Raw genomic sequence first — 19,626 nt, forward strand, 5'->3', positions numbered from 1 at the left:
CTTACTTATGAGTACAAATTTAATAGTAACGATCACAGAATATCTCAACCTGTGTTCAAGTGTCTCCCATGTAGTTGAACACAGGCCTGTCACAATAACAAAATTTGAAGCACGATATATCACAACAGAGAAATATTTTGATAAACGTTACTACTGAAACTACTTTATGCCACTGACACACTTAAAATAAAGCAGGATAATCCCTGTGAACACATTTGTAAAATAAATAGACTGTATGATGAGGAGACTTGAGCCGCAATAATTCTACAACAGAATGGACCAATAATTTGCAGTAAAAGTCATCATTTCAACCCTCTAAAGCTCATATGTTATTATATTACTTAAAAATGGCAAAAATCTCCCCTTTTTACAAAGAAATTATGTACACAATAAATACTGAGCCCCAAAATATATTGTTCCAGCTTTCATATACTGAATGATAAGACCATATAGTAATTACTGTGACAGGGCTAGTTAAACATTTGGTGTAGGTGTGACAATGAGTTTAAACAAACTAACCTCATCATAAATGGAGCCGCTAACATCAGCCCCATAGATTGGTGATACAAAAGTGAGGTTTTTCCAGTACTTCCTCTCAAGGTCGTCAAAGTCTTTGTGGCGAGGAGTGCAGTATCTGAAAACAATAACAAATATTTGTATCAATGATGTTGTTTCAAGCTGTAGAAGGTCAAAGGGGTTCACAGCTTAACTCACTTCTTGCTATTGGCCAGTTTGCGATATTCACCAACCGTCATGGACTTCTTCTGGATGTTATATTGTGTGAACAGGCCTGACTGGCCAGTTACTACTTGAGTGATGGGAGCTGGAATTACCATGTCCTCAATTGTTTCATAATTCTTTCGGGGTTTCCATCCTTCGGGAGGAATTACCTAAGGAAATATTAAAAAGACAATTTACCAAATTTGACTATTTTACTTTTCAGTTTATGAAGTACGCAATTTAACTAAGGCTTAGGCCACACAGTATTAAATAAACAAGCCAATCAGGTTCCTCTGTTTGACAACAAACACCACCACATCGCTGTCAAATTTGTCTAATGAAAACATAGAAGTGACAATAGGATACAGATCTGGTACCATTTCAGAGAACTATTGTTGTTTAAAAAAAAAAAAAGGTTTTAGTATGTGTAGAAATTGATTTTTGTGTGTGACTGCCTCCCACCTTTGCCAGGCCAGCACGATGAGCTCCTTGACTTTCCATGTAGACGATGTATTTGGAAAAGTCCTTGAATTCCTCCATAGTGGGTCTGAACGTCATGATCTTGCAGCTAGGATTCTTGGTGCTGGCCGGAGGAACCAGAGGGGCTGGTGGCACCTGTGAACCAGGAACAGCGCCGGAGACAGGGGCTGAATCATGGCCCAAGACAGGAGCTACATCAGGGGCCGTGACAGGAGAAGTGATAGGAGCAGAAATAGGAGCAGAGACAGGAGCAGAGACGGGAGCAGAGAGGGAAACAGAGATGGGAACAGAGATGGGAACAGAGACAGGACAAGTGACAGGAGCATTGACAGGAGTTGACGCCAGAAGCTGGACTAGGGTGGGCTGTGGGTCACATTGTCGAGGGCGCTCTGGTGCAGCCTGTCCCAGGGAAGTAACTTGCTCCAAAGTTTGTGAAGGCTCAGGAGGTGAGGTTATCGGTTGGCCATGGAGTACCATCTCTTCTTGGGGGGGACTAGGATCAGGATCAGGAGGTAATACAGGGGTGGGGCCCTGTTCCATGGGCACCTCAGTAGCCATAACGATACCTCACAAACCTGCAGGTAAATCTGAAAGATAGACCAGAGACATGAGACGTGAGGCATTTCCAAACTGGCTACAATTCTACGTTTTCATTTATATTCTTACACTTAAGACAAACTTTACTGGATATTAGGGGACATTAATTATGACATGATTGAAGATTCACATGGGTGATAAAAAATATTTTCAAAAACTCTTAGTTTTGCATTTCCTCAAGTACCACTTAAGCATGTTCGTGTCTTAAACTTAGCCTTAGTTGAACTTGGTTGAAGAAATTTGTTTATTCAAAAACTACAGCAGATGCACAGCAAAAAAAGAAGTTTGCATGAGGCATCAAACAACGATTGTTTTAGCATCTTAAAATGGTAAGATCGCAGTTCGGGGGCTAGCACCCCACAGCAAGATGCTTCCGGGATCGACACCCGGCTTGCCTGGGACTTTGTTGTTTCCTCATTGTCTAAACAGTAGATAAAATCCTCAAGCTAATGTAGTGCAACACCGAAGAAGGAGACCACCTCTAGATCTTTGTCAGAACTGAGGTCAATCACAACTCCTTACAGTGTCTTCCATATTTACCTTCACCTGAAGTTGAAAGCCAAAGATAAGTGCTTATTTGACTATTATTATTCTATTCCATTTAGTATCTTAATAATATTCAAAGTATACTCTTCAAATGCATTAGTGATTAAAAGGAAGTAGGCCAAATGTATTCATTCACTCATGCCACACCTACAAGAGCCCACAGTCTATTTTATGATTATTATTACTGGTTAATGCAAATGTGATTTGCATGTAGGCATGTATAACCAAATACAGTAGAGTAAATACAGCCATAGAAATTAAATACATCATTTGTGGATGCATATACTTTTAAACAACTATACACTGATTATTATTAATAATATGATGAAAAGTAATAGAAATGTATTGTTGCAGTAGACCAAATTTATGCATTGCCTGCAGTGTTGGTAGGTCCACATAATCCCACCTGACACACCATAACAAAAGGCCTACAGACCATTTAACTTTGCCTGACTAGAAACTTTATCGCTGCTGCATTGTACAGTAAATCACAACTCGTCCTTTATATCCCGTACAGAAATCTAGGTGTTGGGTTAATGTGCATATTTGCCTTTATCATAATCCACGCTCCTGTCTGCAGTTACACAGTGTTACAGCAGACGTTAATGGAGACGTTGGGTTACGGTTAAAGCAACAGTCAAACTAGCTTTAATTGCAGATTAGAGACGAAGATTAAAATACAATGTAGCTTTCAAACATCGAGGAAATAACGCGACTAAAGCCCTATTTCTAAACGCAATGTTATGTCTATTGTTTGTAACCCGGACTAGTAACATGGCCGTGTATATTTATCACACACAGCTGCTTAGCTACTCGCTACTACGGTTATCTGCATTCAAAAAAACAACGCCGCGACGACTAGCACCGCACCGGTAAAGAACACAATAGGAGTGAATTAGACACTCTCTCAAAACATACCTCCTGCACCAAATAAAGGCCACACTCCTGGTCAGATCCACCGATTTGGTTTCGTTTTCTTGGATCAATTTTCCTCTAGCATTAGCCACAGCTGAGGCTAACCTGTGTTTTTTTTTTTTAAGGAGTAACGCCCCTTTGTGAAGATCTCTTTTCTGATTGGCTACGTGAACGAAGTGACGCAAATACTACAAGAGATCCAGGGCTCTGATTGGTTTATTTGTGATGGACACGTGGCTAAACCAGTAAAACAAGCCGTCACGGACAGCTCGTGCACTGCGGTCAAACTTTACGGACGTGATCGTCGTGCACGTAGGCTCAGCTTTGCAATATGCATGATTGTGTCATAAAAATGGTTTATCTGTTAATTATTTAGCTACTAAAACGGCAACTATGTACTTGAGCAGTATAAAGAAGGGCTCATTTCATCATCTCAGAAAGCAAGACATTTTTTTTTTTTTCCTTTATTGAAGAACATTGAAAATAGAAAATTCTTGCACAAAACACGTGCAAAATTTCTAAAACTACATATAAAATCTAAAAACACGGCTAAAAACGTGTACAAATTGTGAAAATATAATACATTTTTTTCAGACTATGCCAATTTTGTCTCTCCAAAGTGCCGACATGTGGATGAAATCTTGTCATGCATTTAAGAGATTACAAAAGCATTAACAGGTATAAACATTACAGGAGCAGTGCATGAAACATTAAAGTATAAGGGAGCCAAAAATACATGGCAGAAAAGGATTACAAATTGAGTATACATTCTCAGAATTTCATCAGGTCAAGTTGCCAGAAAATATACTAAAATAAAGGGGGTCTATACTTCACTTCTTTGGGCTAGCTTAATGTTAAATTGCCAAATACTGGTGGCCTTATTAAATCTATTTGGAAGGCTGCAACTTTTGCTGTAACCATTTGATTTAGCTGGTTGTACATTAAAACATTCTTTAAACAATACAATTAACAGAACAGATACTTAAGGGTCCAATTAATGACACATTAATTGAAGAGGCTTCAGTGCCTAGGTTCTAATCCCACAATAACATGCATAATATTTGTGGAGCAACAGTTGAACTTTGTGCTTAGAAAACGCATTCTGAGGCCAGCTTCATGATTATCACATTTAAGGCACACAAGAGTTTGAGCCAACGGAAAATAAGTTTGGTCGAGATAACGGCTTAAAACTGAGCAAATACAAGTCAAATAAAGGTTAATACAAGAAAACAAAATACTGAAATTAAAATTAATGGCTGTATTATAACGAAAAAAATCATGAACCACATGAACAATGACAGAGTTGCATTTAAGTCCACAACATGTAGTTTATATTCATTAAAATATATTAAGAAAGGGATTCTTTATTGCCATTACTAAATTCCTTACAGTTTACTTTGCGTATCCTCAGTTGATGGCAGAAGAACCAAAGATCATCGCCCACTGCTGTAGCCGGGGAAAAACTGATTAAGAATCTCTTGCAGAGACTGGTTGATTGCCATGGAGTAGTTTTTGCCCAAGTCATGCCTGCAGGCAGGACAGGTAAACACATCTGCTCTGAATGAGCGCTGGAGACACTCCTGCGTGGAAAATGACAATAAGAAAGTCATGTTTGCAACTAGTGCTTTCAATTAGCAAGATAATAGACTTTGTATTAAACTAGTAGTGATGTTAAAATGACAGGTCAAAACAATACAAATGCATTTACTCTTCAGACCCTTTGCTAGAGGTAAAAAATTGCTTGCCTTTGAGATAATTGCAAACAACGCTCATTCAGTGTCTGGGTTTTAAATATTTATTATATTTTCCAGACTCAAACACTGTTCATCCAAAATCTCAACTTTGATGTATTTGAATTGAATCTTAAAAGCAAGGAATCGTTCATTGATGTGATCAAAGACAGAACAATCACTGACCTTGCACACATTATGTTGGCACTCAGTGGTGATGGGCTGAAAGACCACTTCCTGGCAGCAAATGCAGAGGAACACTTCCTGAACTTTAGTCAAGAATTTCTGCAAAGAATGAAAACGTGTTTAAACTGTATCTGCAGTTTCAACCACCTATTACATATGTGTATACATATATACGAAACCAAAATATTGGCGGTGTGAAATGGCCAAATTTAGTACCGATTATTTTTTACTTACCGGTCCAAGTGACAGTGACTCCATGGCTTCATCCCACAGTTTCTTGTTTAGGTCATCACTTTTGATAAGTGCTTTCTGTTCCTTGGTAAGTTTGTACGCCTCTACCTTCGTTTTCTTGGGCGTCTTTGCTGGTGAGTTTTTTGCTGATTCTAGCAACAAGATGTTTCCTTTGGTCATACATGCTTAATTCACAGCCTATTGTTTCTTCATTGGTATATAAATTGGTGATTAACGTACCACTTCCCTGAGATTTTCGCTTTCTTTTGGACTTGTTTGGGGTTCCTTCTGGAGTGCTATCTTCAACTTCATTCTTGTTCTCCTTTTCTTTCTGATAACCCGCAGGATACTGAAAACGGGAAATAATATAATTACTCAACTTTTTAAAATAAATGAATGAAGTTTTACAAATAAACACATTTTTAGGATCTGCAAAATCACCTGCAAGGTAAGGCCAAGTTTTTTAATACGATCTTTGCCGTCTTTTGTCCATGGGGCAGGTTCGCCGTCATCACGCCGTAACAGATACCTCCAAACTAAGAAGCCGGACTTTCCCTTTTCTGGCCAGTACTTGACAACCTTTAACAGATACAGTACAATTATTTCATACCTACACATATTTGCTAAGACTTAACAGAAAGTTAATATTGTGACTTCATACCTTGTAAATACCATCATAGCGATTTCCTTCCTCAGGGGAGAATTTACTGTGTTTGGCACCCTTGGAATTTCGTACAACCCGAACAGGCTTCCCATCTTTCCAGTTTTTTGCTTCTGCGCCATTTTTGGCATTAAATGGAACATTGCAGTTGAGAGCCAGGGCCCTGGTCAGAAACAATAACCCATAATTAAAATAAGACAAATACAGCGATTAGAAAGAGGTGTAAAATGTTCACTTTTATACCTGTTCATATGTGTAAGCGTCTGATCACAGGATTGCTCTGCAGTTCTCTTGTTACCAGACAAGTCTCGTCCACCAGACCCAGTATATGTGAATTCATTTCCATCATCCTAAAATTTAAAGTTCAAATTTTTTAAAAAGGTATTTCATTTGAAGGGTAACTTGTCCAGCCTGTTTAAATATTTCTCTACAAACCACATCATCTTCATATCCTCCAGCCAACACAAGTGAATATGCTCCATCATTGCTTCTACCGTGGATTCCAGCCACGTGAGGCCGATGTACACCAGCTTCACTAACCTGGAAAAGGAAATATCCATGTTAGAAACGCCAACACATGCAACAAGTAAATACAATTAGACAAGTTTAAAAAAAAAAAAACAGACCTGTACTCTGAATTTCCACAGAGAACCAACAGGAACGCCGGGAATTGGTCCATAATGATTAGATGGGACAATCGTACACTCTTTAGTCCGACCAACACAAGCCATTCCCTAAAGGACAACATCATAACAAATTGTCAATTACTTACTCAATAGTGTTAACGATCTGATATTTTATTTTTGTTCAGGGCTGACACCATTTGTTGTCCTTGTAATGGTTTATGTGTTATTGTTATTGTAACTGCTTTTGTATGTGAAACTTGGTTGCTACACCAGCAAGTTGATGTGAAGGTTCTACTTGTCAATTACTGGTTGTTATCGCACTCTAGTGAGTTGAAACTGCCGTTTTGCTCTCGTTTTGCCATGGGTTACGGCCTACAGTAGCCTCGTGTTCAGAAAATAAACAAGAAGAAATTTGCCGTGTTTCCTTACACCAGAACGCTACAATAGTAAATAATTGGGCTTTCTGTCCCAATGCCAAGCACTCACTTTGCCCCAATCTCTCTGGGTGGAAGAGTTTGCAGAGGCCATCTTGGATTTCTTCTTGCTCTCTTTTAGCTTCTCTCCGGCACGCACCACCTCACTGGAGTCATTACGGCAGTTTGGACAATACCTAAAGTAAACCAAACATGGATTACCTGTAGAAAATGTCCGACTACTTAGTTCAGTGCATTTCTAAACAAACACATCCACACTTACCAGTCTTCATCTTCAGGGATAGAGGTGAGGGGTGGGTTCAGGCAGTATGTGTGATAGGCCATATCGCATTCGTCACATAGAAGCTGTTTGTCTGGATCCTGTTTGATCCCACACACACGGCAGTTACACCAGTGACAGTTCTTCTTGGGATCGTCTTTGCAGTGCTTACACTCTGGTCCGTTTGATCCTATGCAATAAAAATGCCATTGTTTTAACTGGAAATGGGCTTAAAATGAGTTTCAAGTATATGGTTTGATAAGCTTTCTTAACTTACTCTTCAACGGACTCTCACTTCCTGTTGGGGCATCATTCTGACCACCAGCTTCTTCAATTTTGTAGATTTCGGTGATAAACATAATGCGGCAATCATTCAGAGAGTCACCCGCATCCCTAATAGACAAAACAACACTTATCTTGGGGCGACAGTGGCTCAGAGTGTTGGTCCCCCAACCCGAAGGTCGGAGGATCAAGTCCCGCTTGGACCAAGTTCTGTTGTTGTGTCCTTAGGCAAGACACTTCACCCACATTGCCCAGTATGAAAGTGGTGTGTGCGCGAATGATAGGTGGTGGTCAGAGGGGCCGATGGCGCAGATTGGCAGCCTTGCTTCCGTCAGTCTGCCCCAGGGCAGCTGTGGCTACAATAGTAGCTTACCATCACCAAGTGTGGAAATGAATAATGACTATAGTGTAGCGCTTTTAGAGGCTTTGAAAACGCACATTACAAGTGTAAGCCATTATTATCTTTTCCGTACATCAAAGACTAAAGAACCAAAACCATACCTTGTTACTCACCCAAGAAGGATTTTAGCATAGATCTCTCGAATGGTACGGGTCTCCCTTTTCCTCTGGATTTCAGCGTCATACCAGTAGCCTCGTTCCTTAGGATCATCAGGGTTATAGTTCACCATGACAACCATACCAGGTTCCAACTGGTGCCACTGGTAAACGGTGCGAGCCCGTGGGCGGACATCTTTGGCTGTCAAGGGAACCACCCCATTTTCTGGGTAACTGCAATCAGAATGAGTAATTAATTTTGTTTTGCATTGAATAGAAATATTTAAGTAAGTTGTACTCTATACGTTTAAACTCTACAGCTACAAACAAATCCTGCCTAGTACTACAGACATACTTACTCTTCATATTTGACATGGTATGAGATCTCTTCTGGCTGCACCTCCATTTCACCCTCAGTGGGAGTCTTTGTCGTCTTGGTAACGTTTACAACCTGAGCCTCAAACCAGGCCCCCATGTTGAGGTCCCTTGCGTCAACAAATTCATTGATCTATAAATAAAAAGGTTTAAGTGTACTTCAATCACTAGAAACATATTGAAAACAAACCCACATAATGATGTAATTTTGAGTAGCTTTATACCTTGTAATGTCCAAAGCCAGGGTCAATGAGCTCTGGGGCAGTCACCTCAGCTGATGTTCCAGCCACCTGCATTTCCTCACCGTGAGTAGAGTTCTTGTCAGACTCACTGGGAGTGGAGCCACAGCCAGAATCTGAGTCTGAGAGCTCGGCCTCTTTATCTTTGACGCCTTTAGCTGGAGGACTCTGGCGAACCATCAGCTGCACTATGTCATTGAGGCCCACATTATAATCAAATATAGTGTGGCCATCCTCCATCTAAAGCGTAAGAGACATGCAACGTCACATCTCACTGTAATACCACAAATATTAAACTATACTCACAACACTGCCTCACCTGTTTGCCCCGGTAAAAAAGTCTCTGCCTCTCCGGCTCCACATCAAACAGCTCCATTATTTTAACTCTCAGCTCATCCACTTTAGTGAGTTTGGAGAGGGAATCCACCTGGTGGGTTTGTTTCCCATCCATTGTCCGCACCTGGATCCACATTGTGCCTACCCTGCATCAGCACCCAAAACAAGGTCAGCTGGAAATCTGGAACATCACTTAAGCCTGTCACGATAATTACTACACAAACTTATGGTTCAATATATGGAACTAAATATTTTGGAGCTCAATATTTACCATCAGTACATTAATGGGGAGATTTTAGTTGTAAGATAAGACTGGAGCTGTACATGGTTGAATAAGTAACTTTTATGGGTTCATTCTTGTATTTGTTGCAGCTCAGGTCTTTAAATGTTCGTATATTTTTAACGAGTTACTGGAATATCATTGTTTATCATAATATTTCTCTTTAGCAATATATCATGCTTCAAAATGTGTTATCGTGACAGGCCTTACTTCACTCCAATAATGTCATCAACTAGATATTTCAATGCACCAAAAGGAACACTGCAGTTTCTTCAAATTGCATCCAAACTAACACAACAACGAGATGAGGTTATGTCATTGTACACATCGCCCCCACATCACTCCTCCTTCTCTCAGAAAGTATTGTGCCTGCCCTTGTCATTGGGGTTGGGTGTCAGAAAGAGAGGGAAGGAGCTCATTTGAATACAGTGCGGGAAACTGAGCTGTGGCCACTCCCCTTTCTTTTAAAGCGAGCACACATCCGGACGAGAGGCAGCGCGAGCAAACAATGTGCCATCCGACTCACACAATAAAAACATGCGCTTTTGTGTTTTAAAATGAAATCTACAAATGCAAAACTGTTGTTAGTGAGCAGGCAGGTCATTAAGTGAGAGATAGGAGTGTGTAGAGTGTTCAGAAGGCGCCTCTGTCTCTAGCACAGCGGCGCTCAGCTGAGATCAGCTCCGTCTCCACCGCTCGAGCCCTTTACAGAACAAAACATCACAGAACCTAACGCCAAACTGGATTTTCTCACACACACCTGCGAATGTAAATATTCCGTTTTTGTTTATTGTTTGCAAAATACTGTACAGATAAAGACAACGTGGCATTGCATTTAGTTTGGTCTAAAATGTCCACAATAACATGGGAAGAAAGCAAAGAGCAGATATTCGTAAATGAGGGCGCAGTATAAACAGCTGCAGAAGAGTTCAGAGTGAAGCTCAGGCTTATCTCCTCCAAAAGTGCATCACCACGTTACTTACACCACTTATTGTTTCAAGCCCCCCAGTTAACTTAGTTCATCTATGTAAATATCATGTGTTTAAAGTGTCTACACACAGCACAAGCAAAACAGCAGGCTTTAAATTCAAGTGAACAGAGTTGGGTGTGTGGGTGAATTTAAATCAGTAAAAGCAAAAGTTGAGCAGAGAGCAGGCATGACTTTGGCAAGTTGGCTAACATCAGTGAGCTAGCAAAAGGCTACATTTAATCAATGAATGCAATCTGCGAAGTAAGAAGATCAATAAAAAGCACGGGTTTTACCTGCAGTTTGGTCCAAGACAAAACAAATAGTCAGGATATTGTGAAATGGTGTATGTTTGTCTCGAAAGTAACTCCTTATCGTGGCTTGGAGAAGAACTCTGCGGGTTGTTGGAGACTGATCAATGAGTAATTCTTCAAGACTTTGACATCCCGCCCGCTGTCCAGGATCACCGTCCTCATTGGTCAGCTCTGTCTGTGCGTATCGATCTGATTGGTCCAAACACCTGTCCGTCACACGAGAGGATGACGCTTCGCCCCAGCGCGCGAAATGGCACTCTCGTGGGCGCAGCGCTTGTTCTCAGTATCGCGAGATTACGAAACTAGTAACAAGAGAGCATGGTGTTCTTGTAAACAACTGAGCTCACGAGCCCTTTGTGACTAAGTCCAGAGCAGTTTATTTACCACTTTGTCATTTTAGGCTTTATCTTATTCCTCAGAATCATTACGCACTCTGTTTTTGGCTAACAGGCGACGTAAATCTAAAATGTGCTTATCCCCAAAGCAAAAGTGACGGGTCTAGGTGTAGGCCTATGTGTGAATGTCACTTACAGCCCCGCCAATGGACTAGTTAATGCTATGTAGGCTATATAAGCACTGATGTTGATAAGTGATTGCTTTCAGACTATAATAATGTAATAACGCCTGCCTAAAAAACATGTTGTAGACCAAAAATAGAGTTCAGACATAGCGCCGTCCCAATTTTAAGTATGTGAACATATCTACTTGCTCAATGAACCTTCAAAGATAACAAAAATGACAGACACATCATCCAATCATCCATGCATTGTAGTTCCCATTGTAAGAGCCCAAAAGTTGTACAGCATTTCTTATTGGCTGTGCTGTGTCTCTGGTGTGGTGGGGCCTGGGCAGAGCTGTCTCACAGGGATGGAGCAGCACTCGGAGCTCAGAGAGGATGAGAGGAAGTGGACCCGGCAGGCGAGATCATCCAAGAAATCCTTTTGTAACTTGGTTATTGCCTGGGAGAGAGCTGTTGGAAGAGACTGTACTGAGAAGAGAATAGAGTCCAGTTTTTCTTCAAGAACTGCAATCCTTTGGTCCAGCTCCTCACTTCTGTGCTGCAGCTCTGATACTAAATCGTACATCATGTTTTGAGTCTGCAAGACAACATTTTAAGTATGTTTCATGTTGACACTGACATCACAAAACGTGCATTTACAAACCATAGCCAGATCTGCTACTGTGTTTGCTTGATCTGTTAGTTTTTGCTGTTCCATTTTGACCCGTCGAAGTCTAAAATTGAAAAACAACAATATTTGAATAAAAAGTGTGAACAAAATCTAAAGTTTCTGAGTAACGACTTTAACTTACTGATGAATAGCTTGAAGGAATTTGCGCTGATGATGCCGTACTTTTGCGTGATCTATTTTCTTCACCAGTTTGGTGTTTTTGTAGATGAGCCAAGTTTCTCTCAACACATTGGCTGCTGTATTTTTTATCTGTGACAAAAAAGTAATATATGACATGTTTTTTATTTATTTTTTGCCCATAAGAATATATTTTTTGAGAATATTTAATGGTGCACTATGCAAGCTTTCAGACAGAGGGGTCCGACACCAGCTTGTCTCCATACAGAGATACTGTTTTGCCTGGATTGTTCCATAGTACTATCCATCTATACCAGGTGTGTCAAACTCATTTTCACAAAGGGCCACATCATCAAAATGGTTGCTCTCAAAGGGCCAGATGTAACTAAGATAAATGTAACCAAATGTAATGTAAAATGAATGCAACTATTTTCTCCATATTTATTATTTATTTAAGTTACAAATATTGCATATGGATTTGCATAGATATGAAAAAATGTCTGTGTAACTGTGTATCTCCTGATAAACTGATATTTTAAGACTGTCATACCTTTTCATTTACTTTGTCGCGGGCCACATAACATGACCTGGCGGGCCACATTTTGCTCATGGGCCTTGAGTTTGACACATGTGATCTATACTATCTTGCATTTATTCAGTTTCAAGTGATTTCTTTTATCATAACACCTTGAACGTGAATTCTTACTATGAGCATGCTTGCCTCTCCACAGATCTGCCCTGTAACCTTGTTTAGTGTCCACCAGATTGCTGATGGACACTGCCTTTTATCTGTCTGAAGGGAGGAGCTAACTACACTGAAACTAACACACCTATTTGTAGACGGTTTCTGTTTGTTGTCTAGGTCTATTAACGGAAACTGTTTACAAATAGGAGTTAGTTTCAGTGTAGTTAGCTCCTCCCTTCAGACAGATATCAGATGATCTCTCCAGAACTGAAGAAGTGGCTTGAACAGCGAAACGTCTTCACTTTAAAACTTTTTTGTCCCGCTGACAGAATTGAATTTTTTTTACTCCACCAGAAAAGTTCTATAATGCACCTTTAAGTTAATAAATGTAGGTCTAAATAATTTCTTGACAATAGTACAAGATACCTTTTTGTAAAGCTGAGTGTCCATCATGAAATTATGAACATGTTTTTCAGCCCTGGTCAATTCGGATTTTCTTGCAACAACAGCAACAACCAAAGCAGTGCATCCAGCTCCCTGTGAACAAGGCAACAGAAGTTTATTTATGTGCACAATTGGTACACAAAGTTATTCAAAGTGCTTTAAAGAATAAGAAAGACATTAAAATCACAATACAAACAAATCAAAACATAAATAATCATCATAAAATTTACATTAAATGAGAAGAGTGCAGAATAAAACCCTTTCAGTCATATGCATAGCCAAACAGAACCGTTATAAGCCTGGATTGAAACATTAGAGGCCTGTCTCACATCTTCAGTAACACTCTTCCAGATTTTAGCTGCATAAAACTGAAACATCAATTCTCCATGTTTATTCCTGACTCTTGGCACCAGCAGGAGGCCGGTCCCTGTTGTCCTCAGAGTGCCAGATGGTTTATATGGCACTAACATGTCAGAGGAAATCAGAGCTTTAAATTGATCTCTCAAAACTCTCTCAGAACTGATATCTCAGACCGAACAATCCCCCCCTCATGACTTACCATGATCCCAGTCAAAAGGCAAACCCCTTTACCGCAGTAGGTGTGAGGGACCATGTCGCCATAGCCAATAGACAAGAAAGTGATGGAGATCAGCCACATCGCTCCAAGGAAAGTACTGGTGACCTCCTGAGCATCATGGTACCTGGAGCAACGGAGAAATCAAATGTATTAGAGGAAGAGTGAAGTACAACTACTACAACAACTGCAACAACTGCCCATCTACTACAATTCCCACTTGCAGCTGCTATTACTACTGCATGCTTCTGCCACCACTATTTCTACAACTTTGGGATTTAAAATGGTTCCATAAATTCCCATTCAACAAGTCAAAGGTGCACTATATAAGTGTTGTAGTGACCACCTGCTTGTCCCCATGAAGATGTGAAAAGTTCCATAGTAGGCATTAAAGGTCCTATATTATACAAAATTGCCTGTACTTACTACATGACAGAGTATTTTCTGTTTGGGAGAAGAACACAGCCTCAGTATCCAGGGTTTGTGTGTTAAACATGTGTGAATGAAACAAAACATAACTCCAGGTCTGTTTTTGATGTGGGAACATTGTAACAGATCACAAAATAGCATAATATGGGACCTTTAAACTTGGTGCCATTACCTCTCCATGGAGGTAATGGCACCAGGCCAAGTCAGTAAAGAGGCAACCCCGCTCATAGTAACAATATAATGTGTGTGTGTCTGTTATTTGCCGTAAAGCCAGACTGAAACATTCCTGACAAAACAATAACATCTCTTCCCCACTAGGAAAGTTACATAGTGCACATTTTAAGAGACTCATCAGTATTAAGTAAAGAAAAAAAAGGTCCAAAAGTAATGCATTATATCTGATACTTCTCCAGTGGTGGAATGTAACTAAGTACAAGAAGTAAAGTACTAAACTTAGGTACAAATCTCTGGTATCTGTACTGTACTTATTAAGTAAAGTATAAAGTATAGTTAAGTATATTTTAAAGTGGATACTTAACTACATTTGAGAGCAGGTATCTATACTTTCTACTCCACTACATTTTTAAGTAAAAGTATTTTTTATTATTGTCTGAGACCTGTTATAAGCTGGAGTGGTTTATTTTTTACACTTTCATAGTTTGAGCAAATAAAAACAGCTAGGAAAAAGAAAAAACTATTGTTCAGCACAAATCTTTATCAAAATCACTACATTTGAGCCCTTATTTGATCTCAAAATCTGTGCGAAATACTTGTACTTTTTCCTCTTTAAGTACATTTTCAAATATATACTTTAATACTTTTACTTAAGTAGATTTTAGTTCTCTTCTTTCCACTCCTTTTTGAGCTTAAATAAGAAAAAATATGTGAAATGTGCATTAAGAGTACTGGATACATGTGTTCATTAATCTGCTCGAAATAAAATGAAATGAAAAAAAAAAAAATCATGTGATATTTTTACTTAAGTAACAAAATTGAGTACTTCCTCCACCACTGTACCTCTCACATACTCTGACTGTCCACGCTGCTATGATCCAACAGGACACACTGAACACTAGCAGGACCGTCCCGGGGCAGATGGTCATCAGGGTTTTCATGACAAATCTGGTGTCGAAACTGATTTTGTTGAGCGCCCCGATGCTGCGCGAGGAGGCGTCTGTGAACAGTTTACTGTGAAGGAGCATGACTCGCCCAATCAGGTACAAGCGCAAGAACATTGGCACAGAAAGAATTATGTCCACATCTGCGTCAGCCACGGAAGAGGTGTGGCTAAAGGCTAATCGAGTTGTCCAGGTGAAGATGTACTGACCCGGGATGGGGTGGACCGCACACACACAGAGCTCCAACGCAACAAACAGCACCCTCTCCACGGTTAAAGCAACCCTCCAGTCATCTGCGCCATTGTCCACCATGAAGAGCTGCTCACATAAAGTTTTATGAGAAATGTGTCTGAAGAAGAAAAAAGCATGTTTCGCTGTGTGCGTTGAATTGTGCAGAAGTAATGTTTGTTTTACCTGAATTTCTCTAGCGTGGTACAGCACAATGAGGACCAGGAGAATAGCTGTGGAAACACTGATGAGGCCTTTCAGGGCAAAGGAGTATGCAGAATCCTACAGAAAATGAATGTCATGTAAAATACACTTTAATATGTTGACAATAAAAATAACAAAATCAGTTTAACATTGTGAATAGGGATGCACCGATCCAGCTTTGTCAGTTCTGATACTGATAGTATAGCTTTAAGTATCAGCCGACACTCTCTCAGTGCAGAGATTGAGAACAGCATTTATTTCTTTTAAACAAAAATAAAATAAGATAGAATTGATCCAAATGTGTTATAGAGCTGTTATTTATCTCTCATTTAACCACAGAATGGCTTTGTATGAATAAAAGTTCAAACATTCTTAGACTTTCTAAGCCAACTATGATCAGTAAATATTATCTTATTACATCAGTTCATATGTTCAGCCAGGATATGTGCAGAACCAATATTTGGAAGCTGATTTGGATTCAACAAATTTTTCGGTATCGGTGCCCTAATTGTGAATAACAGTGGTTCACTCCCTTTTCTCCTTTTTATCTTTGGGCTTATCCCATATTTCACAGAATTTGGCAATGTATTCAGAAAAAAGGTGCAGATTTCGACAAAAATGCAAATCTTTGTAGGAGTATCCAAACAAAAATATACAGTGAATCTTAATAATGTGTTAAAACATGTCTTTAAATGTATTGAGGTTTAAGTATCAGTCAAATGTGTATTGACGGATATTTCTGGACTTTTGAGGGTAATTTTACACTTTACACCCTTATTTGAAATTTTTATTTTTTTCATTTTTATTTTTAATCAGCTGTATTTGCATGATTTTGTGTTATATACGATATACTTGATTTTCAAATTTGGCATATCTTCAAAACAACAGTCAGGTAATTATCAATATTCCGATCAATTCTCCACTTTTCAAGAAAATCCTTGTTATTTCTTGACAGACTTGACTTTCTTACCTTTGTGTACACCCCTCTGGAAAGCTCTGTTTCAATCACCATAACGATAATTCCGAACATCCCACAAACTAAAGCATAATCGCTCAGCTGCTTGCGCTTCCCAAACAGAGCTCTCCTCTGGCCCAGTCTGTAGCTGATGTCTCTGGACTTCTTTTGGGGGATGTTGTTGGTCTCGTCCCTCGTCTGGTTCTCACTGTGGGTTTTACTGGAGTCTTCACGGATCACTTTGGAGAAGGCGTCCTCCAGGAGCTGAAGAGGCTGCTGGGATGAGTAGAAATCTGCCAGACTGGACGTTAGTGCATCACCGTTCACTATCTCACTGGTGTCTGTGTCTGAGGCCGGAGGGCTGTGCTTAGGGAGGGACAGTTTTGAGCCAAAGGGATGATGAGGATTTACCTACAAAATGTGAATGAGATTAGTTTTGTTAATGTACTGGCACTATGCCAATGTGGAAGATTACAAGTAATTCAAGTAAGTAAGGTAATAATATCTCCATGGAGAAAAGCAGGAGTGGAATTTCCACCGAAAAAGTTACATAGTGCACCTTTAAATAAAAATGGGAAAAATATAGTATTGCATGAGAAAGCATTAATTATAATTCAAATATTTATTTACTAATAAACTAACAATTTGCTCCTGGGAGAAAGTAAAAAAATAAAAATGAATACAATTTAACAAAGCAAAATATGGCCATTTATTTCATCAAACCAAAGCAATGCATTTTTCCAATTTCACCTCGGCAACTGTGCCTCGCTTACATCAGGTTGCCCCAAGGCAGCTGTGGCTACATTCGTATTATTTTACCACCCCAGTATGAATGAATCCTGAATGAACAGTGCACTGTAAAGCGCCATGGATGTCTTAAAACGTGCTGTATAAATGCAGTGGTTAATTAATTATGAAGTACTGTTTATGAAATGTAAGGTTATATATTAAAATGAACACTGATAATAGATTAATATTGCAATTACTAAAGTGACTGAGGTCAAACATAGTTACGTACTTACAGTGGGAGTTCTCATGTGTTTCTTGGCACATTTACCTGAGTTTGCCGCCGTCTCTCCCCTTCCACCATCACATCCTGCTTCTCCATTGAACTGAAGTGACTGGTGAGCAGGGACTGGACACTTCTGTTTACGGTTGGGGTAGAGGATCTTTTTTCCTTACTGCTTCCTTGAACACGATGATACTTGGAGATGGTGGTTGGATCATCAGATTTGTGAAACATCTCCTCTCCACCACTTGAACAGTGCGAATCCTGTTTTGGACGTTGCTGAACTAACAACGGCCCTGCTCCAAAAACGTCTCTCCATTTGGGCTCTGCAGGATTATCACGACAAAGTGACTGTTCTGTGTCGTCTACTGGAATGTTAAATAAGTTTTGGCTTGGATCCTTGGATTTTGAGTGACCACATGGAGGTAGCGAAAGTCCTTCCCAACCTTCCTGATTGCTGCACTGAGGCCCAACTTTATTTTGCACTCCTGGATGTAGAATCTTGTGTCTGTTTGTTGACTGTGATGAAGTCTCAGATGTCTGAACACTTGAACAATGTTGATTACTTGTCACCATGGAAACGCAGTCTCGTATTGGAGGTTTTGAATGGACATTTTGTGAACTTGCTTCTTGACAAGGGCACTCCCATTGGTCACACTCTAAACAACTCGCTCCTTGTGTTTCCGCTGGAGTTGTATCATCTTCCACACGACCGCAGAGCAAAAGCCAATCCTGGTCACTCAGTGGGGAAAACGCCAGAGCACCCGTTTTAAGGGGTGCCATGTGATTTGACGCTCTCTTGGGTCTTTTTTGGGACAAGGATGGACCCCGGTGCAGACTGGACCGTTGAGGGGATGGGACCACTTGGATGGAGGTCCCGGAGTAGCCGTCACAAATGCCTTCAGTGGTTCTGGCAGGAGGAGAGGGGCGCTCCGAGTGGAAGCGCTCATTTTCTGGTTCGTGGAAGACTTCCCCTGAGGAGTCCAAGCGGCGGGTGGCGTTGGTGGGCTTAACCAGGATCAGCCTCATGGCACTGACACAGAGCTGCAAGAAAATACAGGGGATTGTATTCAAACTCTAATGTTAAAATCATTACAACTTTTTATTATTATTTTTTTATTCACACCTGTTATAATTGAACTGTATTTATTAAATTTAGCGTTGCTTTTTAGTGAAATCTGAACTGGCAAAAGCTCAATTACGCTATGTTAATCTATGTATATTTTTTTAAATATTTCAGCTACAGTAAACAAACAGATAAACACATTCTAAGAAAAGAAAACAAATTGGACTGTAAGAGGGACTGATTCTCTCAAAGTCGTGCATGTAGAAATCTGTACAAGAGAAAGAGTACATAACTTTAACTACTTAATGAATGTTTGAATTTTTAGGTTTTAACACAAACCATTTGAATTAACTATGTAAATGGCAAAGTTTTAGATGTACACATTTCACAGCTACTTTTTTATAAGAATAAGTTTGTGTCAATATAATACCTCAGGCATTCAGGAAATTTTCAAAAAGTAAACATCTCCTGATTCTTACTATGAGCAGGCTTGCTTCTCCATAGTTCTGACCATTAACTTGTCGCCATTGTGATAACCAAGTTTATTTCAATACTGTGGAATAATCAAAGCAAAGCTGTAACATCTCCTTGGAGCCAAGCAGGTGACAGACCCTCCACCTGAAAAGTTACACTGTGCACTTAAAAAGTAAAAAAGTAAAAGTACAGATACCAAAGCAAAAAAAAAAAAACTCGACTAAAAGTATCACATGGAAAAATCTACTCAAGTAAAAATATTAAAATAACCATTATAAATGAAAGAGTAAAAAGTAAAAGTATTTCACACAGAGTTCTTATAAAGCTTCAAAAGTACTGATTTTGATACAGATTTGTGCTGAATTTAGTTCAACAGAAACAACTGAATCAATCATTTTTCCCGCTGTTTTTATTTGTATATTTTTGTTTCCTCAAATTATAAACGTATTAAAAATAAGCT

At 39.6% G+C, this 19,626-nt stretch overlaps 3 protein-coding genes across 3 annotated transcripts in view; all 3 read right to left on the reverse strand.

Moving 5' to 3' along the window:
* Nucleotides 1-3,378, reverse strand: part of kdm4b (lysine (K)-specific demethylase 4B) — a 33,548-nt gene extending 30,170 nt beyond the window's left edge. The window contains exons 1-4 of the mRNA XM_033991995.2: nucleotides 3,262-3,378; nucleotides 1,183-1,787; nucleotides 715-890; nucleotides 520-634 (exon numbers count right to left, since the gene is read on the reverse strand). Coding sequence (XP_033847886.1) covers nucleotides 520-634; nucleotides 715-890; nucleotides 1,183-1,758 — 867 coding nt within the window. The 5' untranslated portion in view covers nucleotides 1,759-1,787; nucleotides 3,262-3,378. The remainder of the gene's footprint in view (nucleotides 1-519; nucleotides 635-714; nucleotides 891-1,182; nucleotides 1,788-3,261) is intronic.
* Nucleotides 3,379-3,724: 346 nt separating this feature from the next.
* On the reverse strand, nucleotides 3,725-10,811 carry uhrf1 (ubiquitin-like with PHD and ring finger domains 1). Its single transcript, XM_033991996.2, has 17 exons — nucleotides 10,656-10,811; nucleotides 9,096-9,258; nucleotides 8,762-9,016; nucleotides 8,522-8,670; nucleotides 8,181-8,396; nucleotides 7,663-7,778; nucleotides 7,389-7,575; nucleotides 7,179-7,302; nucleotides 6,693-6,800; nucleotides 6,502-6,606; nucleotides 6,310-6,416; nucleotides 6,067-6,229; nucleotides 5,847-5,984; nucleotides 5,646-5,754; nucleotides 5,409-5,557; nucleotides 5,175-5,273; nucleotides 3,725-4,838 (listed from the first exon to the last, which is right to left on the reverse strand). The coding sequence occupies exons 2-17, from the start codon at nucleotides 9,246-9,248 to the stop codon at nucleotides 4,692-4,694; spliced, it is 2,325 nt and encodes a 774-aa protein (XP_033847887.1). The 5' UTR covers nucleotides 9,249-9,258; nucleotides 10,656-10,811; the 3' UTR covers nucleotides 3,725-4,691.
* Nucleotides 10,812-11,482: 671 nt separating this feature from the next.
* Nucleotides 11,483-18,655, reverse strand: kcnn1b (potassium intermediate/small conductance calcium-activated channel, subfamily N, member 1b). Its single transcript, XM_055221537.1, has 10 exons — nucleotides 18,454-18,655; nucleotides 17,675-17,952; nucleotides 16,633-17,028; nucleotides 15,645-15,740; nucleotides 15,130-15,548; nucleotides 13,669-13,810; nucleotides 13,092-13,202; nucleotides 11,985-12,112; nucleotides 11,837-11,906; nucleotides 11,483-11,770 (listed from the first exon to the last, which is right to left on the reverse strand). Exons 1-10 carry the CDS (start codon nucleotides 18,653-18,655, stop codon nucleotides 11,483-11,485), a joined length of 2,130 nt encoding a protein of 709 aa, XP_055077512.1.
* Nucleotides 18,656-19,626: the final 971 nt, after the last annotated feature.

This window comes from Periophthalmus magnuspinnatus, chromosome 4 (genome assembly GCF_009829125.3).
Source record: "Periophthalmus magnuspinnatus isolate fPerMag1 chromosome 4, fPerMag1.2.pri, whole genome shotgun sequence".
Classification (NCBI taxonomy): Eukaryota; Metazoa; Chordata; class Actinopteri; order Gobiiformes; family Gobiidae; genus Periophthalmus; species Periophthalmus magnuspinnatus.

What these genes read in the sequence shown, in the direction of transcription:
- kcnn1b (XM_055221537.1), bottom strand. Translation starts at nt 18,655, where the DNA reads ATGAGGCTGATCCTGGTTAAGCCCACCAACGCCACCCGCCGCTTGGAC. An exon ending in ACAGTCAGAGTATGTGAGAG is followed by an intron (nt 13,811 to 15,129) that starts GTACAGTGGTGG and finishes CCGTTGCTCCAG; the next exon opens with GTACCATGATGCTCAGGAGG. An exon ending in ACACTCAGCTTTACAAAAAG is followed by an intron (nt 12,113 to 13,091) that starts GTATCTTGTACT and finishes TTTTTGTCACAG; the next exon opens with ATAAAAAATACAGCAGCCAA.
- uhrf1 (XM_033991996.2), bottom strand. Translation starts at nt 9,248, where the DNA reads ATGTGGATCCAGGTGCGGACAATGGATGGGAAACAAACCCACCAGGTG. An exon ending in TATGCTAAAATCCTTCTTGG is followed by an intron (nt 7,779 to 8,180) that starts GTGAGTAACAAG and finishes TTTGTCTATTAG; the next exon opens with GGATGCGGGTGACTCTCTGA. An exon ending in AACTTGGCCTTACCTTGCAG is followed by an intron (nt 5,755 to 5,846) that starts GTGATTTTGCAG and finishes TCCCGTTTTCAG; the next exon opens with TATCCTGCGGGTTATCAGAA.